A 16,730-nucleotide genomic window follows, 5' to 3' on the forward strand; every position below is an offset into this window, starting at 1 on the left:
TTCAGCTGGGGAGGGCGGGATATAAATAATTTATTTTATTATTATTATTATTATTATTATTATTATTATTATTATTATTATATTGCTCTATTGCCATCTGAAGGGGCCCTCTTGTGCAAGAAGCAACAGTGGAGTCTTATGGATCCTCCCAGTGTCCATATTTTCCAGGGACAGACCTGGATTTACTGAAGCCGTCCCAGTTTTGGATTTGATCCCAGAATGTTCCGCTTTTCCCTGGGGTGTCCCTCTTTTTGTCAGAGAAATGTTGGAGGGTACGCTGGTGCTGTGTGTCCTTTGTCTCTTAACAGGGTGGGTTCTCTGGTGGGCAGCAGTTTTCCTTAGGTGCTTCTCACCACCTGCCCCAGGAATGGATCCATCCTCTCTCTCCTCTGAGCGGCTTTGCTATGGATGCTCCAGTCTGTGCTGACCCTACAGAGCATTTCGCACTCGGAATTCCAGGAAACATTGTCCTTTTCTTCTCATCCTCTCATTGAGGAGCTCTCATAAGGATCTTGAAGGGAGCGATTCCCTTCGATGTCAACACTCGTCCATCCTTCACCTGCTGGAGAGACGAGAACATCCCCCCAAAACCAACTAATTTTCCGGTCTAGAAAAACACAAAACTAAAAAGAGAGGAAATGAATACTCCCCTTCCACCCGTTAAAAGACCTTGTGGGAAATCTCTCAAAGGGACAGAGAACACCACAGAACTGTCTGAGCTCTGGACATCTCCTTTTGCCTGCTTGTTGAATCAGAGAATCTGTGACTCCAATGCTCACCTGCCCTCCCAGGAGTGGGCAAGCTGAGAAGCAGAGCTCACTCCCTCAGCTCTGCTGTAACAGACCAGAGCCATCAGGCCTCTTGCTCTCACCTTGAAATATACTCAGAGTCGCAAAGTGATTTCATGCTCTTTATTCAGCTCATAGTGGTGAGGAGGAATGAATGAAAGTCCCCTCAAAGTATCTGCTTTATATACATTATTTACACAATGGGCTGCACATGATTGGTTAATTCTGGAATTCTACTGTAAGCCAATCAGGTTGTGGATTCACTTATATCTGGAGCATGATTGGGTGGTTCCTGCCAACCAATCATACTGCTGCATTGTTCTTGGACCAATCAGACTGCTGCATTCTGAATCCTATTGTTCTAGGACCAATCAGACTGCTGCAGTTTGGATCCTATTCAACTCAGTACATAACACACCTGCAGGCAGAAATTCCTTCAGTGGGAGAGATAGGAAGTCGGGAGAATTTCACCAGTTTCACTGCCCCTGAACTCCCTGAACAGATACATAGCAATGTTCAAAACCCTGCTTCCTACCACAGTGCTGCGAGGCGCCGGGGTGAAATCACTGAGGCAGTTTCACCCAGCGCTGCAAGCAAGCCGGAGAAGCATCAGGGGTCCCTCAGCTGGGGGGCGGGAGCACTTTAAGGGAGTCCCCAGCTCGCCGTCAGCTTGCAGAGTGGGATGGTGGATTCACTCAGTGATATATCGCTGGTGAAACACCACTCCTAAGCTGGAGGGTGTCAAGAGCGGCTATGATTTCATCTGCGATATATTGCTGAGTGAAGCCGCCATTGCGGTCTGCCCCTTCTGCCGGGCCTGGGCGATGTATCGATACATCGTCCAGGCCTACTGCTGAGGAGGATTAGACCTGAGAGGTACAGAGAGTTGGTGGCGCTGTGGGTTAAACCACAGAGCCTAGGACTTGCCGATCAGAAGGTCGGCGGTTTGAATCCCCGTGACGGGGTGAGCTCCCGTTGCTCGGTCCCTGCTCCTGCCAACCTAGCAGTTTGAAAGCACGTCAAAGTGCAAGTAGATAAATAGGTACCGCTCCGGTGGGAAGGTAAACAGCGTTTCCGTGCGCTGCTCTGGTTCGCCAGAAGCGGCTAAATCATGCCGCCCACATGACCTGGAAGCTGTACGCCGGCTCCCTGGGCCAATAAAGCGAGATGAACGCCGCAACCCCAGAGTCAGCCACAACCTAATGGTCAGGGGGCCCTCTACCTTTTTACAGAGAGTTGGTTAGGAAATGTAGAATCCAGACACAAGACTTACCCAGCAAACCAGCTTCTTCTTCATCTCTTTCCTGCTTGATCTCTGTGGCCAGCAGCCTCTGGTCAGTGTCTGATGCAGCCTGTCAATCCACCGTGGAGATGTTCACTGATGCCTGGTCCTGAAATGGTGCTGACACCTGAAATAGCAACATGGTGTCGCTTTTGAGATGGCAGGGACAGGCCTTAGGAGGGTTGAGCTCTAGCAGCAACATTATGATCCTACACCAGTCTACTGAGAAGCAGACTCCTGAGTCTGTGGAAGCAGACATACCCCAAGTCAACCCTGCAGGTACCACACAGACCCATCGTATCCCAGTCAGCATCTGTATTGGATCAAATCCGCACTTTGGACTATGCTGAAATGGCAAAACTCACCGGAAAGCTCAGGAACCAAGAAGACAAAAACTTCAAGAAATAATGGGGGGGGGGATATAATTTATTTAGGAGACCACTGTAAGCAGATGAAAACATTAGCAGGATTTTAATATCGCTTGTAACGTAACAAACACTTTGGACAATATGGACAGATACAAAAATTAGATTATGGAATAATATGCAATTGAAAATGTTGACAATAAGACCCATGGAAGGGATGGTGGAAAGTCTTGAGATTCAGAGAAATCTCTATATACGGATGTGCATTTGTTATAAATTTATATTTGCAAAACCAAATAAAAACGATTTCGGATCAAATCCGCACTTTCCTTTTAAAGCCCTCTTATGCCACTTTAAAGGGACGCGGGTGGCGCTGTGGGTTAAACCACAGAACCTAGGGCTTGCCGATCAGAAGGTTGGCAGTTCAAATCCCCGCGATGGGGTGAGCTCCCATTGCTCGGTCCCTGCTCCTGCCAACCTAGCAGTTCGAAAGCACCTCAAAGTGCAAGTAGATAAATAGGTACCGCTCCGGCGGGAAGGTAAACGGCGTTTCCGTGCGCTGCTCTGGTTCGCCAGAAGCGGCTTAATCATGCTGGCCACATGACCCGGAAGCTGTGCGCCGGCTCCCTCGGCCAGTAAAGCGAGATGAGCGCTGCAACCCCAGAGTCGGCCACGACTGGACCTAATTGTCAGGGGTCCCTTTACCTTTACCTTTATGCCACTTTAAACTTTTCCCCTCCTAAAGCTACAACTCTCAGAGTGGATTAATAATCAAACCCTCTTTCCAGGGAACTCTGGGAATTGTAGCTCTGCGAAGGGGATAAAGGCTGTTTCTTAACTACTCTCAGCACCAGTGGCGTAGCGTGGGTTCTCAGCACCCGGGGCAAGGCAAGTAATTTGCGCCCCCTAACCCGTGGATTTTAGCACTCGAGTCTCTTTCGCCCCCCCCCAGATGTTGCGCCAGGTCGGCAGGCCCCCCCTGCACCCCCCACGCTACGCCACTGCTCCCACCACAAGTCTTCAGGACAGCCATCCGAAGGCTGGCGCGGGGAGAAGGTCTCTCCGCCCCACCGCCAGGCTTCAGAGCAGCCTTCCGAAGGCTGGCAGTGGGGCGGAGAGAAGCCTGGCGGCGGGAGGAGGTCTCTCTGCCCCACCGCCAGCCTTCGGAGCAGCCTTACGAAGGCTGGCGGCGGGAGGAGGTCTCTCCACCCCACCGCCAGGCTTCGGAGGAGCCTTCCGAAGGCTGGCAGTGGGGCGGAGAGACCTCCTCCCGCCGCCAGGCTTCGGAGCAGCCTTTCGCTTACCGTATTTTTCGCTCTATAACACGCACCTGACCATAACACGCACGTAGTTTTTAGAGGAGGAAAACAAGAAAAAAATATTCTAAACGAAACAGTGGATGTATGATTTTTGTGGTTCATGCTGTGGCCACAGACGTGATCTGACGGTGAGTTTGGGGTAGCCCAATGCAAAAATCCTGAGGATCCATGTGGATCTATCCTTTGTAACCACGTTTTTGCGCCATTGCAGCCCCATGAAACAGTGTGTGTGTGTGTGTGTTTTGGTGCAGGCTGTAGCCATGCATATGCTATATGATCTGATGGTGAACTTGGGGTGACCCAGTGCAAAAATCCTGAGGATCCATGTGGATCTGTGCTTTGTAACCACATTTTAAGTGGGGAGGGAAGGAAAAGTATTAAAGGGAGAAGGAACACGTGTGGGGTGGGTGGAGAAGGATGTGGCTAATAATGCAGGAGAGGGGTCTAAGGGGAAAAGGAGCTCGCGTGGGGTGGGTGGAGAAGGATGCTGCTAATGATGAAGGAGAGGGGTCTAAGGGGAAAAGGAGCTCGCATGGGGTGGGTGGAGAAGGAGCTTTTCGGAGATCTGAGGGGGGAGGGAAAGAGCACTGTTGCTTTAAAGGAGCCAACCGGACAGCAGCCACTTACAGCAGTGTAAGCAGCTCCTTTCCTCTCCTGCTTTGCTCCTTCTCTCCCTCTTTGCTGCTTTACACAGTTAATGGTGAATCCCCTGCAACCCAAGTCCTGCTCAGCGGATCAGCTGAGATGCTGGGAGAATTGTAATTTCCCCCTTTCCCTCATCCCGTGCCCTCCTGTCCCCAGCAGCCTTTTTAAAAACTTTTTTACTGGTTTTCACTGCGCTCGTGGCTCAGAGCCCTCCTGTGCCCTGCCGTCCCTCTGCAGCCTCATTGCTCCGTTTAGAGAGCACACGGACCTTTGCTAGCTGAGGCTGCAGCAGCTGTTGCTGGCTACGCGGCGCTTTTTCCGGCTCGCTATGGCTCCCGTCTGTCCCTCCTCACGTGTAAGCGGCTGCTGCCCGCTTTGCTGGCATGGCTCTCCCTCCCTCCCTCCTCAGCTCCACCCCCTCCTCCTGGCTGTAAAGCAAGCAAAGCTAGAGCCGTGCAAAGCCCTGCAAGCGGCTCCCGCTTTGCTTGACTGACGGCAGCCATGGATCCAGTGAGTGCATTCGCTCTGTAACACGCACAGGCATTTTCCCTTCCTTTCTAGGAGCAAAAAAGTGTGTGTTTTGGAGTGAAAATTACGGTAATTCCCAGCAAGCAATTAGCAGGCTCGCTCCACCTCCTCCTCCTCCCGGCTTTGCTGCTGCTGCTGCTGCGCGGCTCTTTTCCTCCACCGACGGCGCGCTGCACCTTGGAGAGGTTCCCGCTTCCTTGAGGGGGGCCGGCCAAACGCGCCCCCCCAAATGTTGCGCCCGGTGCGGCCGGCACCCCTGGCACCCCCCACGCTACGCCACTGCTCAGCACCTTTGACAAACTACAGCTCCCAGGATTCCTTGGGGGAAAGCCATGACTGTTTGAAGTGGGATAAGGATGCTTTAAATGTATAATGCAGATGGGAGTTTCACACATACAGACCGACAACCTCACCTCTTTCCCTTGCCTCTGGGTTTCCTGCTGCACCCGAAGGAACCCCTCGGCCAGAGTCACCGCCTGGGAGCAGGTCTCCAGGCCGCACTCCCTCACCCTGCTCTGGATCTCTGGCGGCAGGGCGGTCAGGAACTGCTCCAGGATCAGCAGCTCCAGGATCTGCTCCTTGGTGTGCCGCTCCACTTTCAGCCACTGGGAGCAAATCTCCTGGAGTTGGCTGTAGGCCCCTCTGGGCCCCTCGGACTCCTGGTAGCAGAAGCGCCTGAAGCGCTGGCGCTGCATTTCCCTCCTCAAGGCGTCCCTGCGCAAGATGGCTGCCTTCACTTACCCATAATCCTCTCTGTCTCCGGTCTCCAGCCACTGAAAGGCCCGCTCCTTTGTAATGACATCTATTATGGATCTGAACCTATATGCACAGTACTGTATTAATTCAGAATTTAAATAACATAAACACGCAGGGATGAAAAATTTGTATGAGTCACCCCATAACAGAGGCCTGTTTTATCTTTTTCCTTACACAGTGGTACAATCAGTCCTCTTGAACAAGTTGCACAACTGCAGGATGCATTTATACTGACTGAGTTGGATGAATAAATGTTTTAAAAATATTTTTTCCCTCAATCATTATTCAGGGATTATTTAACAGCTTCATTCGCGGATTGTGGCATCACATGGGGGAGAGGCTGGCAAGCGCACCGGTGGCACACTCTGGGTGCTACGACAACCCATGGGTGCCAGAGGGAGGTGATAATACAGTGGTACCTTGGGGTTAAGAACTTAATTCGTTCCGGAGGTCTGTTCTTAACCTGAAACTGTTCTTAACCTGAAGCACCACTTTAGCTAATGGGGCCTCCTGCTGCTGCCGCGCCGCCGGAGCACGATTTCTGTTCTCATCCTGAAGCAAAGTTCTTAACCTGAGGTACTATTTCTGGGTTAGCGGAGTCTGTAACCTGAAGCGTATGTAACCTGAAGCGTATGCAACCCGAGGTACCACTGTACTGAGCTAGGGAGAGCAATGGCCTTATGGGGTTCAATGCAGCACCCATCATTTGTTGCACAAGGTTTAATCTGGTTTAATCTTCAGAAATGACAGCTGAAAGGATCCCAGGCCAAAGCTATGTAGATGCAGCAGACAAAGGAGCTGGACACCCCCTGCGAAAGCAATGAAGAGAAAATGTAGGGCTCAAGTGCCAACCAGCTTTAAACCTATGCGAAAGCATTTATAAACCACTTAATTTCTTATTCTGGTTTTTTTTTAATCTCTTAAACGGTGCACAATATAAAATCAATAAACCACAGCATTAATAATACAAGACAAACGGTGTAAAAGCATATGAAAACAAGGAAAAATTCAGGGAATTCCTCTCTTTTTTAAAGAATCTATGCCTAGCCACCTTCCCTGGAAGGAGTTAAAACCAATAAGACGCTCGTTGCCAGAGCGGACTGAAAAGGGGGACTGTAAATAGTGCAAAGTCCCTTCCTGTTCTCCTTCCTTCACACACCCCTCCCCACCCCCTTCTCTATTCCCGGGATCATCTACCTTTTGAATTTTTGTACCTTCGGCTCTTGAGTTAATGAGATGCTGCCTTAAGAAGTCTTTGCAGCAGATCTCAAGTGCAGGTAATTTTTCAAAAAATATTATTATTATTTTTAAAGGCTTGGGTGGGGGTGGGAGTGCCCTGTTCATTTTTGCGGGTGGGGAGGAGGAGAAAGAAAAGAAATTCGGACCCCACCCTCAACTCAGGCGGTTCCCCTCTGGCGGATTTCTGAAAGGCGTTTTGGTGTGAAAAACTTAGCAAGGCGAGAGAAAGCACAACTGGAATGACTGCAATGGGTCCTAGCAAGGAAGCATAAGGGGGAAAATATAGATACACACACGGGGAGGGGGGCTTTTGTTGCACTAAGGGGGTGGGAGACCCCATACCTTCCTAAAAAAAGAGGAGGAGAAATTTAAAAGCAGTTTATGGCAAGGGTATAACCACAGACTTCAAGATCCCTAGCTGCATTCAAACCATACATCTAAAGCACATTTTCTCCACCCCCATCCCTGAAACCTTGGAATAGTAGTTTGTTAAGGGTACTGAGAAATGTAATTCTGTGGGGTGTGTGTGTTAAACTACAGTTCCCAGGATTATTTCTGGTTGTGTATGTGTGTGTGCTTTAAATGTTCCAGAGGTCTGTTCTTAACCTGAAACTGTTCTTAACCTGAAGCACCACTTTAGCTAATGGGGCCTCCTGCTGCCGCTGCGCCGCCGGAGCACGATTTCTGTTCTCATCCTGAAGCAAAGTTCTTAACCCGAGGTACTATTTCTGGGTTAGCGGAGTCTGTAACCTGAAACGTATGTAACCTGAGATACCACTGTACACAGGTGTCTCCAGACAAGGCACTTTATTGAGCATTCATCCCGATTCGTTGGCAATTTAAAGAGCATTCATTTGGAGGTTTAGATGATGTTGCATCAAAGCGGGAAGCGGGTTCAACTGTAATTTTGCAACCTGAATTTACCAGTGCAGTGGTACCTCGGGTTACATACACTTCAGGTTACAGACTCTGCTAACCCAGAAATAGTACCTCGGGTTAAGAACTTTGCTTCAGGATGAGAACAGAAATTGTGCTCTGGCAGCACAACGGCAGCAGGAGGCCCCATTAGCTAAAGTGGTGCTTCAGGTTAAGAACAGTTTCAGGTTAAGAACGGACCTCCTGAACAAATTAAGTACTTAACCCGAGGTACCACTGTATGTGATTAGAAGCCACCTGCAAAGTAGCAAAGACCTGCAAGCACCCGCTCCCGCTATTTTGCAGGCTGCTGCCACACGACTGACAGTATTGAATTCCTGTGGAAAGGGAACTGCCAGGTAATCCTGGTTCTGATTTCTGAGGATTGTCCCCCTTTCCCATGGATTTCCACTGTGCGGCTTAAGTTTTATCACCTTTTTTGCCCGAGCTTCCCCCGACCCCAGCCCCCAGAACAGGCTGCTATCTGCAAGCCTTGCGAGCCCGGCGGGAACTCCCGCCGGACTCGCAATGCTTGCGGACATCTGCGCGAAGCACGGGGTGCCCTCCGGAGGGAGCCCCTTGCTTCGGGCTGCAGGCTGCTGCCCGCAAGCCTTGCGAGCCCGCGGGAACTCCCGCCGGGCTCGCAACACTTACGGATAGCTTCCTGAAGCCTGGAGAGCGAGAGGGGTCAGTGCGCACCGACGCCTCTCGCTCTCCGGGCTTCAGCGAAAGCCTGCATTCGCCCCATAGGACGAACACACATTTCCCCGTCATTTTTGGAGGGGGAAAAGTGCGTCCTATAGGGCGAAAAATACGGTAAGTCCCCCAGCACCACTCCCTTGGATTGCCCTGTTTCTTCAGGGCCTATGCTGGCATGAGCCCCGACTAAGATGGGATGGGAGGCTTATGCCTGGCTGAGCCGGGAACCAACTGGCTGAGCCAGAGATCTGCTGGAGCCTCAACTGCTCAGCTCAGCAGATCTGAGCACAGGATTGTGCCCTGATTCAATAAAATTCTGTTCACAAGATCAGAAGCACTAGAATGAAAGTTGAAAGCTTAGGTAATAAATGTTGGAAATGTAAAGAAAAAGAAGGAACGTTTTATCACATGTGGTGGAAATGTAAAAAAGTGAAAAACTTCTGGGAAATGATTTATAATGAGATGAAAAAAATGTTGAAATATACATTTATTAAGAAACCAGAAGCATTTTTACTTGGTATTGTAGGAGATGATATAAGTAGAAAGGATTGTTAGTTGTTTTTATATGCAATGACTGTAGCAAGAATACTACTGGCACAAAACTGGAAACAATAAGAATTACCGATAAAAGAAGAATGGAGGATGAAACTGATGGACTATGCAGAATTAGATAAACTAACAGGAAGGATTTGAAACCTGTGGGACCAGAGATTCTCAGAGGACTGGAGTAAATTTACGGACTATTTGAAAAGTAATTGTGTGATGAACAGATTACGCTAGTAGGTTTGCAAGAAGTTTTGTAAGGTGAATTATTAGAAATATTGCAAAAAAAAAAGATAATGAGAAGAATTATTAGTTAAAGATATCTAATGGTAATATGAAATTAAGAAATGCATAATAAGTGATAAGTAAAGAAATCATCAGAGGTGTTGACGGAAGTCCCAAATAAATTGTATAAGATGAGAAGTGCTGTTGTATGAATGTTAATTAATATGTTAAAAATTAATAAAAATGTATAAATAAAAAGAAAGTTGAAAGCTTAGTTTCTTTCCCTTTCCGACAGGAATAGGAGGAAATCCTTCAAATTTCCGGAAGAAGATGTGGAGTACAAAGAGCCCTTCAGGCTGTTTGGCGTAGTCCTTTGGCGACATCCCCTACACACTGAAAACGCGTGGCAGAATATATTTCTGTGGCATTTTTAGAAAACATTTGGCATGCACTGAAATCCTGCAGGAGGCGGAATTATTTGCTGTCTCCTTGCCCTGTGGTCCGAGGCCGCGCTGGAGCAAAGGGGCCGGATCCCGAGGTGAAAATGGAGGAGCAGGAATCGGCAAGCCCGGAGCTGGAGACGGGATCAGGGAGAGCAGGAGAACCCACTGGCATCCTTCAAGCGGGGACCCTCACGCAGAGTCCCAAAGAGGTGGCACCTCTGCAGCGCATGAAAGAGGAGCCGGAAGAGGGCCTGTCGTCTCAGCGCTGGGAAGCCCAGTGGCAAGAGTTCCTCAAGGCCGTGCAATGCCCTCAGCCTGGATGGGGGAGCCCACTTCTTCCACATCCTGCGGCAGCAGGCCGCACAACAGCTCCTCTGCTCCCTGGCAGCTTGGAAGGACGGCTTCAGAGCTTCAGGCACTTCTCCTACCAGGAAGCCGCAGGCCCACGGGAGACATACAGTCGGCTGCGGGAGCTTTGCTACCAGTGGCTGAAGCCGGAGAGGCACACCAAGGAGCAGATCCTGGAGCTGGTGATTCTGGAGCAGTTCCTGGCTGTCCTTCCCCAGGAAATCCGGAGCCGGGTGACGGAACAAGGCCCAGAGACCTGTATCCAGGCTGTGACCCTGGCAGAGAGCTTACTGCCGAGACGGGAAGAAGGAGAGCAGTGGAGAGAGCAGGTGAGCCCCTTCTGGCGATAGGATGTCCCCGTTAGTGTCCGCATGAAAAGCAGGTGTTCTAGTGCCGAGCTATGGCCCTTCTTGTTTGTTTTAATTTATTTAATCAATTTTTCGATACAAACAGCAACCGCAAAAGACACATACCATATTTTTTGCTCTATAAGATGCCCCTGACCATAAGACGCACCTAGTTTTTAAAGGAGGAAAACAAGAGTAAAAAAAATTCTGAATCAAATGTTGTACTAAACTACAGTGGGACCTCTGGTTACGTACTTACCGTAATTCGTTCCAGAGGTCCGTTCTTAACCTGAAACTGTTCTTAAGCTGAAGCACCACTTTAGCTAATGGGGCCTCCTGCTGCCGCACCGCTGGAGCACGATTTCTGTTCTCATCCTGAAGCAAAGTTCTTAACTACCTGACTTTTAGAAGACACCGGAAGGCAGCCCTATTTAGGGAAGTTTTTAATGTTTGATGTTTTATCGTGTTTTTAATATTCTGTAGGAAGCCACCCAGAGTGGCTGGGAAAACAGAGCTAGAAGGAATAATAATAATAATAATAATAATAATAATAATAATAATAATAATAAATTATTATCTGTACCCTGCCCATCTGGCTGGGTTTCCCCAGCCACTCTGGGCGGCTTCCAACAAAGATTAAAAGATTTAAAATAAATTAAAATGTCACACATTAAAAACTTCCCTAAACAGGGCTGCCTTCAGATGTCTTCTAAATGTCAGGTAGTTGTTTATCTCTTTGATGTCTGGTGGGAGGGCATTCCACAGGGTGGGCACCACTTCCGAGAAGGCCCTCTGCCTGGTTCCCTGTAGCTTTGCTTCTCGCTATGAGGGAACCACCAGAAGGCCCTTGGCGCTGGACCTCAGCGTCCGGGCAGAATGATGATAATATAATATACGTAATAAATAATAATATAAGTAATAAATTGTTGTTGTTGTTGTTGTGCTACCTCAACTAAAACTTTCACTATTGTTTCCAGGGGACAGAGAGGCTGAACCAGGAAGTGTCTGCAAATATCCCAGAGGAAGATGACGCAGTGCTGGAAATCACCCAGAGGCCGCTGTGCAGAGAGGTCAAGCAAGAGGTCAAGGAGGATGTCAGCTCGCTTGGTAAGTGTAAGCTGTCCATGGATTTTAGTTGCGGCTGTGGGGTACTTGGTGGTGCTCTGTCTCCTACTTGTGGGTTTCCCGTGGGGGTATCTGGGTGGCCACTGTGAAAACAGTATGCTGGACTAGAGTGGTCATTGGGCTGATCCAGTAAGCTCTTTTTAAGCTCTTAAAAGTAAAGGGACCCCTGACCATTAGGTCCAGTCGTGGCCGACTCTGGGGTTGCGGTGCTCATCTCGCTCTATAGGCCGAGGGGCTTGGCAGGGGTCACTCACACACTGCTATCCCATGTTTCTCGGTGATGTCAGCTGCCAGGTCCAAGATTGTTTATAAGGCCCGGTGCCTCTGCAAGGAAAGAGAATCAGTGGGAGCTGAAGCAAAAAGTTGCAGCGTGGAACACTACTGTTCAGGATACTCTATTCCTTTTTTTGCCCCCATGTTTTCCATCCCACCAATCAGCAGCCAGCATTCTGTGTACACTGAGCATGCTCAGTCCTCAGAGAACTGTAGCTCTGTGAGGGGCATAGGGGGTCTCCTCTCAGCACTCTTAACAAACTACAGTTCCCAGGATTCTTTGGGGGAAGCCATGACAGTTTAAAGGTAAAGGACCCCTGACCATTAGGTCCGGTCGTGGCTGACTCTGGGGTTGCAGTGCTAATCTCGCTTTATTTGCCGAGGGAGCCGGCATCCAGCTTCTGGGTCATGTGGCCAGCATGACTATGCCGCTTCTGGAGAACCAGAGCAGTGCACGGAAATGCTGTTTACCTTCCCACCAGAGCGGGACCTATTTATCCACTTGCACTTTGACGTGCTTTCGAACTGCTAGGTTGGCAGGAGCTGGGTCCAAGCAACGGGAGCTCACCCAGTCGTGGGGATTCGAACCACCGACCTTCCTATCGGCAAGTCCTAGGCTCTGTGGTTTAACCCACAGTGCCGCCCGCATCCCCAGCACCGCTCTTAACAACTAATAAATCAGGACAATGTTTGGACAGTCCGTTATAAATCCACTACTAAGGCACTAACCTACCACACAGAATTGTTGTAAAGATAAAATAGGGAGGAACCGAACCATATACAGTGGTACCTCTGGGTTAAGAACTTAATTCGTTCTGGAGGGTCGTTCTTAACCTGAAACTGTTCTTAACCTGAGGTACCACTTTAGCTAATGGGGCCTGCCGCTGCTGCGCAATTTCTGTTCTCATCCTAAAGCAAAGTTCTTAACCCGAGGGACTATTTCTGGGTTAGCGGAGTCTGTAACCTGAAGCATCTGTAACCCGAGGTACCACTGTATGCCACCTTGAGCTCCTTGGAGGAAAAGATAGAATATGAATGCAATCAATCAATCAATCAATAATATTATTTATTGAATTTATACAGCACCCTATACCCAGAGGTCTCAGGGTGGTTCATGAAAAATATCATAATATATAAAACAAAAATAAAAGCAATAACCCAATAATACATACACCCCCCAAAAAAGCAGCCACTTTTAAAAAGGGTATAGGATGTTGATCAGGTCAACCAAAGGCTTGGTTAAAAAGGAACGTTTTTGCCTGCTGCCTAAAGCTGTATAATGAACTCTCCCCTGGGGGAGAGCATTCCACAGACAGGGAACCACTGCAGAGAAGGCCCTGTTCTCGTGTTGCCATCCTCCGGACCTCTCAAGAAGGAGGCACACGAAGGAGGGCCTCAGATCTCAGGGTCTGGGTAGGTTCATATGGAAAGTATTGCAGTTCTGATCCGTTTAAGGCTTTATAGGTCAAAACCAGCACTTTGCATTGGGCCCGGAAACTAATTGGTAGCCAGTGTCGTCGGACCAGGATCAGTGTAATATGCTCAAGGCGTCTTGCTCCGGTGAGCAACCTGGCCGTAAACTAATCCACCTCGTCTCTTGATTTCAGGAGCTGACGAATGGCCTGGTAAGGATGAGAGGGAGCCACATGGAGTGGTGATGGAAGTTGCTGATCATCAGGCAGTGGAAGAAGACGATGGGGACGTGGATAGGCCAGAGTGGGAGCAAGGGAGCAAAGTGGAGGAATGGCCAAACAAATCCATTGCTTATGAAGGCGGCCACTTCCACGAAATCACAGTGCATCAGAGAAGCCACAGCAGGGAAAGGAGGAACAAGTGCGACGTGTGTGGGAAGGTGTTCAGAGACGAAGCTTACCTTAATAAGCACCAGAGAACCCACACCGGGGAGAAACCCTACAAATGCTCAGACTGTGGAAAGAGCTTCCGTTGGAGTTCAGACTTCTACAGGCACCAGAGAACCCACACAGGAGAAAAACCATACAAATGTGCCGACTGTGGGAAAAGTTTTCGCCGGAGCTCGAACCTCCATAGGCATCGGAGAATCCACACGGGGGAGAAATCGTACAAATGTTCGGAGTGCGGGAAAAGTTTCCGATGCAGCTCAAGCTTGATTAGCCACAGGCGAACCCACACCGGGGAGAGACCCTACGAATGTTCAGACTGTGGGAAAAGCTTCCGGCTGAGCTCAGACCTTATCAGCCACAAGAGAACCCACACCGGAGAGAAACCCTACGAATGCCCTGATTGCGAGAAATGCTTCCGTCGGAGCTCGCACCTTAATACCCACAAGAGAATCCACACGGGGCAGAAACCCTATAAATGCTCAGATTGTTCCAAAACTTTTTCGGACCGATCCAACCTTCTCAGCCACCTGAGAATCCACACCGGGCAAAAGCCGTACACGTGCTCGGATTGTACCAAGACGTTTTCCAATAAATCTAACCTTCTCAGCCATCAGAGAATCCACTCAGGAGAGAAGCCGTATGAATGCTTAGACTGTGGGAAAAGTTTCAGCGTGTGCCAGTACCTAACCAGGCACCAGAGGAGACACACGACAGAGAAGCTGCACGAGTGTGTGGATTGTGGGAAGAGGTTCAGTCAGAGCCAGTATCTTATCCGCCATCAAAAGCATTCACACAGGAGGAAAATGGGAGTTTGCACTGTAATAGACATACAATGAACTTTACAGGAGATGGGAACATTATCAATACTTGAATTGTCGGAAGAGATGTTGAACCTCAACACAAATCTTAATAAACACCAGAGATTCTACACAGAACTGGAAATCCTACAAATCTGTGTCACAGGGTAGTCTTCTTTTCATGCAACTCATATTCCTCATAGAGAATTCCCCGCCTTCCAGATATCTACGTACAGTTAGAGAGAATTATAAGCTTCTAAACAAAGAGCGCAGGGCTGTTGTCCACATGGTTAGTGTTTCATGTAGCCCATTTGCCTCACTGGATACTGGAAAATCAGCCCTAGAAAGAACAGGTAGCTAGGTTCACCTTTTAGCAGTTGAAGTCTTAAAGCAGGGATAAGGAATCTGTGGTCCTTCATCTGCCGCTGGGCTCCCATCTCCCATCATGGTCCACCGGCCAGGAGTCCAGCAACATCTGAAGGGCTTCTAGATCCCATCCTTGCCTTACGGCAGGCATGTCCAACTCCCAAGAGACTGCGATCTACTCCCACTATTAAAAAGTTGTTGAGCTTTCTGGGGCAGGGCGGGATCACATGATCCACCGTGATCGACCAGGGACGCCCCTCAATCGACCAGTAGATCGCGATCGACCGGTTGGATGTATATTTTTCTTTGTTTGTGGTTGTTGCTGTTTGTATGTTTTGTGTGTTGTTGTTTTTTGAAAATTTAATAAAATGTTATTTTTAAAAAAGGGATGTCAGTAATTACGTCCCATCTGCCATTTCCCTCACAGAGCTGCAGGGCCGGCCCACCCATGAGGCAAGGTGAGCTGATTGCTTCAGACAGCAGGATCCACAGGGGCAGCTGATCCAGCCTCCATCATGTGCTGCTACCTCGGTGACAGCGATGGCTGAGGCACACTCCTTGGAGGCCGAATCTTCTGTCTCCCTGGCAGCCATCCCACAATGTATCCTATGCTGTGGCCTCTTGGTGAATAGGAGGCACTGCTAGACTCCTCCCAAGGGCGGAAATGGCGGGGGACGGGACCTCCTGGAATCCACACCCACCTGGCGTGATTCAGAGTGGGCCCCTCCCCCCCCCAAAAAAACGGCCTTTGATTCTCATTTCAACCATAAGGAAAGGTTGATGGAGATCGCCACTCACCCCTTCTTCCCTGGCAGGGAGGGGAGACACCATTTTGTGGTTCGCCTCAGTCGCCAAAATGTCTTTGGCCTGCCCTGCAGAGCTGCAATTTGCAGAGTGGTTTAAGAGTCAATTGCCCTCCCCAGGCAACTCTGAGAACTGGAGCTCAGTGAGGGGAGTAGGGGTTCTCCAACAAACTCTCTGCCTCCTTCACTGCAGCTCCCAGGAGTTTTCCAGGGGAAGCCGTGGATGTTTAAAGTGGTATCGGAGTGCTCTGAATCTAAGCACAGATTGGGGTCACACACAGAGACATTTGAAGGCTCCATTCAAGGTTAGAGATGAAATCTGCCTGAGATGGCCCATCTGTGGTCCTTGCACTCATTCGGCCCACAGAAATAGGGTGGCAGAGAGAGCATGAGAGAGTTTGTGCGGGAGCTTATAATAACAATAATAATTTATTATTTATACCCCGCCCATCTGGCTGAGTTTCCCCAGCCACTCTGGGCAGCTCCCAATCAGTGTTAAAAATAGTACAGCGTTACATATTAAAAACTTCCCTTAGGATGTCTTCTGAATGTCAGGTAATTATTTATCTCTTTGACATCTGATGGGAGGGCGTTCCACAGGGCGGGCGCCACTACCGAGAAGGCCCTTTGTCTGATTCCCTTTAGCCTCACTTCTTGCAATGAGGGAACCGCCAGAAGGCCCTCGGCGCTGGATCTCAGTGTCCGGGCTGAACAATGGGGGTGGAGACGCTCCTTCAGGTATACAGGACCGAGGCCGTTTAGGGCTTTAAAGCAGTGTTTCCCAACCGGTGTTCCGCGGCACACTAGTGTGCCGTGGAACTTTGCCTTGTGTTCCGTGGAGGCGGGCGAGGCGGGCGGTGAGAGGCGGGGTGGCGGCGGCGAGCACACGCGGGGCGGCGAGCGAGCGAGCTCCCACATCCCATCGCCGCTCGCTACTGGGCCTGCGCATCCGCTCGCCACTGGGCCTGCCCCAGGAGGTGGGGTTGCGGGCATCACGCCCTTCCCCACGTGAGCGGGGAATCCCATCCGGCCACGCCTCCTGGCTGGCTGGAGGGGGCGTGG

At 49.6% G+C, this 16,730-nt stretch overlaps 2 protein-coding genes across 7 annotated transcripts in view; one reads left to right on the forward strand and one right to left on the reverse strand.

The window, feature by feature from the left end:
* LOC308581204 (zinc finger protein 174-like) overlaps positions 1 to 5,965 on the reverse strand; it is a 65,354-nt gene extending 59,389 nt beyond the window's left edge. For 3 of the 6 annotated variants that reach the window (XM_081183733.1, XM_081183730.1, XM_081183732.1), the window contains exons 1-3: positions 5,341 to 5,964; positions 2,062 to 2,197; positions 780 to 871 (exon numbers count right to left, since the gene is read on the reverse strand). In XM_081183733.1, the coding sequence (XP_081039859.1) occupies positions 2,144 to 2,197; positions 5,341 to 5,622 (336 nt within the window). In that variant the 5' untranslated portion in view covers positions 5,623 to 5,964 and the 3' untranslated portion in view covers positions 780 to 871; positions 2,062 to 2,143. Of the gene's footprint in view, positions 1 to 78; positions 563 to 779; positions 872 to 2,061; positions 2,198 to 5,340 lie in introns of those variants that run through there. The other 3 variants (XM_081183731.1, XM_081183735.1, XM_081183734.1) reach the window with 3 other exon arrangements.
* Positions 5,966 to 6,491: 526 nt separating this feature from the next.
* Positions 6,492 to 15,374, forward strand: LOC308580635 (uncharacterized protein). The gene is made up of 4 exons (XM_081182579.1): positions 6,492 to 6,960; positions 9,600 to 10,424; positions 11,420 to 11,549; positions 13,448 to 15,374. The coding sequence occupies exons 2-4, from the start codon at positions 9,849 to 9,851 to the stop codon at positions 14,536 to 14,538; spliced, it is 1,797 nt and encodes a 598-aa protein (XP_081038705.1). The 5' UTR covers positions 6,492 to 6,960; positions 9,600 to 9,848; the 3' UTR covers positions 14,539 to 15,374.
* The last annotated feature ends 1,356 nt before the right edge of the window (positions 15,375 to 16,730 follow it).

The sequence above is a fragment of the Podarcis bocagei genome (genome assembly GCF_964188305.1).
Source record: "Podarcis bocagei genome assembly, chromosome: 2".
In the NCBI taxonomy this organism is placed as follows: domain Eukaryota; kingdom Metazoa; phylum Chordata; class Lepidosauria; order Squamata; family Lacertidae; genus Podarcis; species Podarcis bocagei.

Excerpts from the sequence above, each read along its gene's own strand:
- LOC308580635 (XM_081182579.1), top strand. The coding sequence starts at position 9,849 with ATGGAGGAGCAGGAATCGGCAAGCCCGGAGCTGGAGACGGGATCAGGG. Across the intron at positions 10,425-11,419 it reads GAGAGCAGTGGAGAGAGCAG|GGGACAGAGAGGCTGAACCA; the intron begins GTGAGCCCCTTC and ends TATTGTTTCCAG. Across the intron at positions 11,550-13,447 it reads GGAGGATGTCAGCTCGCTTG|GAGCTGACGAATGGCCTGGT; the intron begins GTAAGTGTAAGC and ends TCTTGATTTCAG.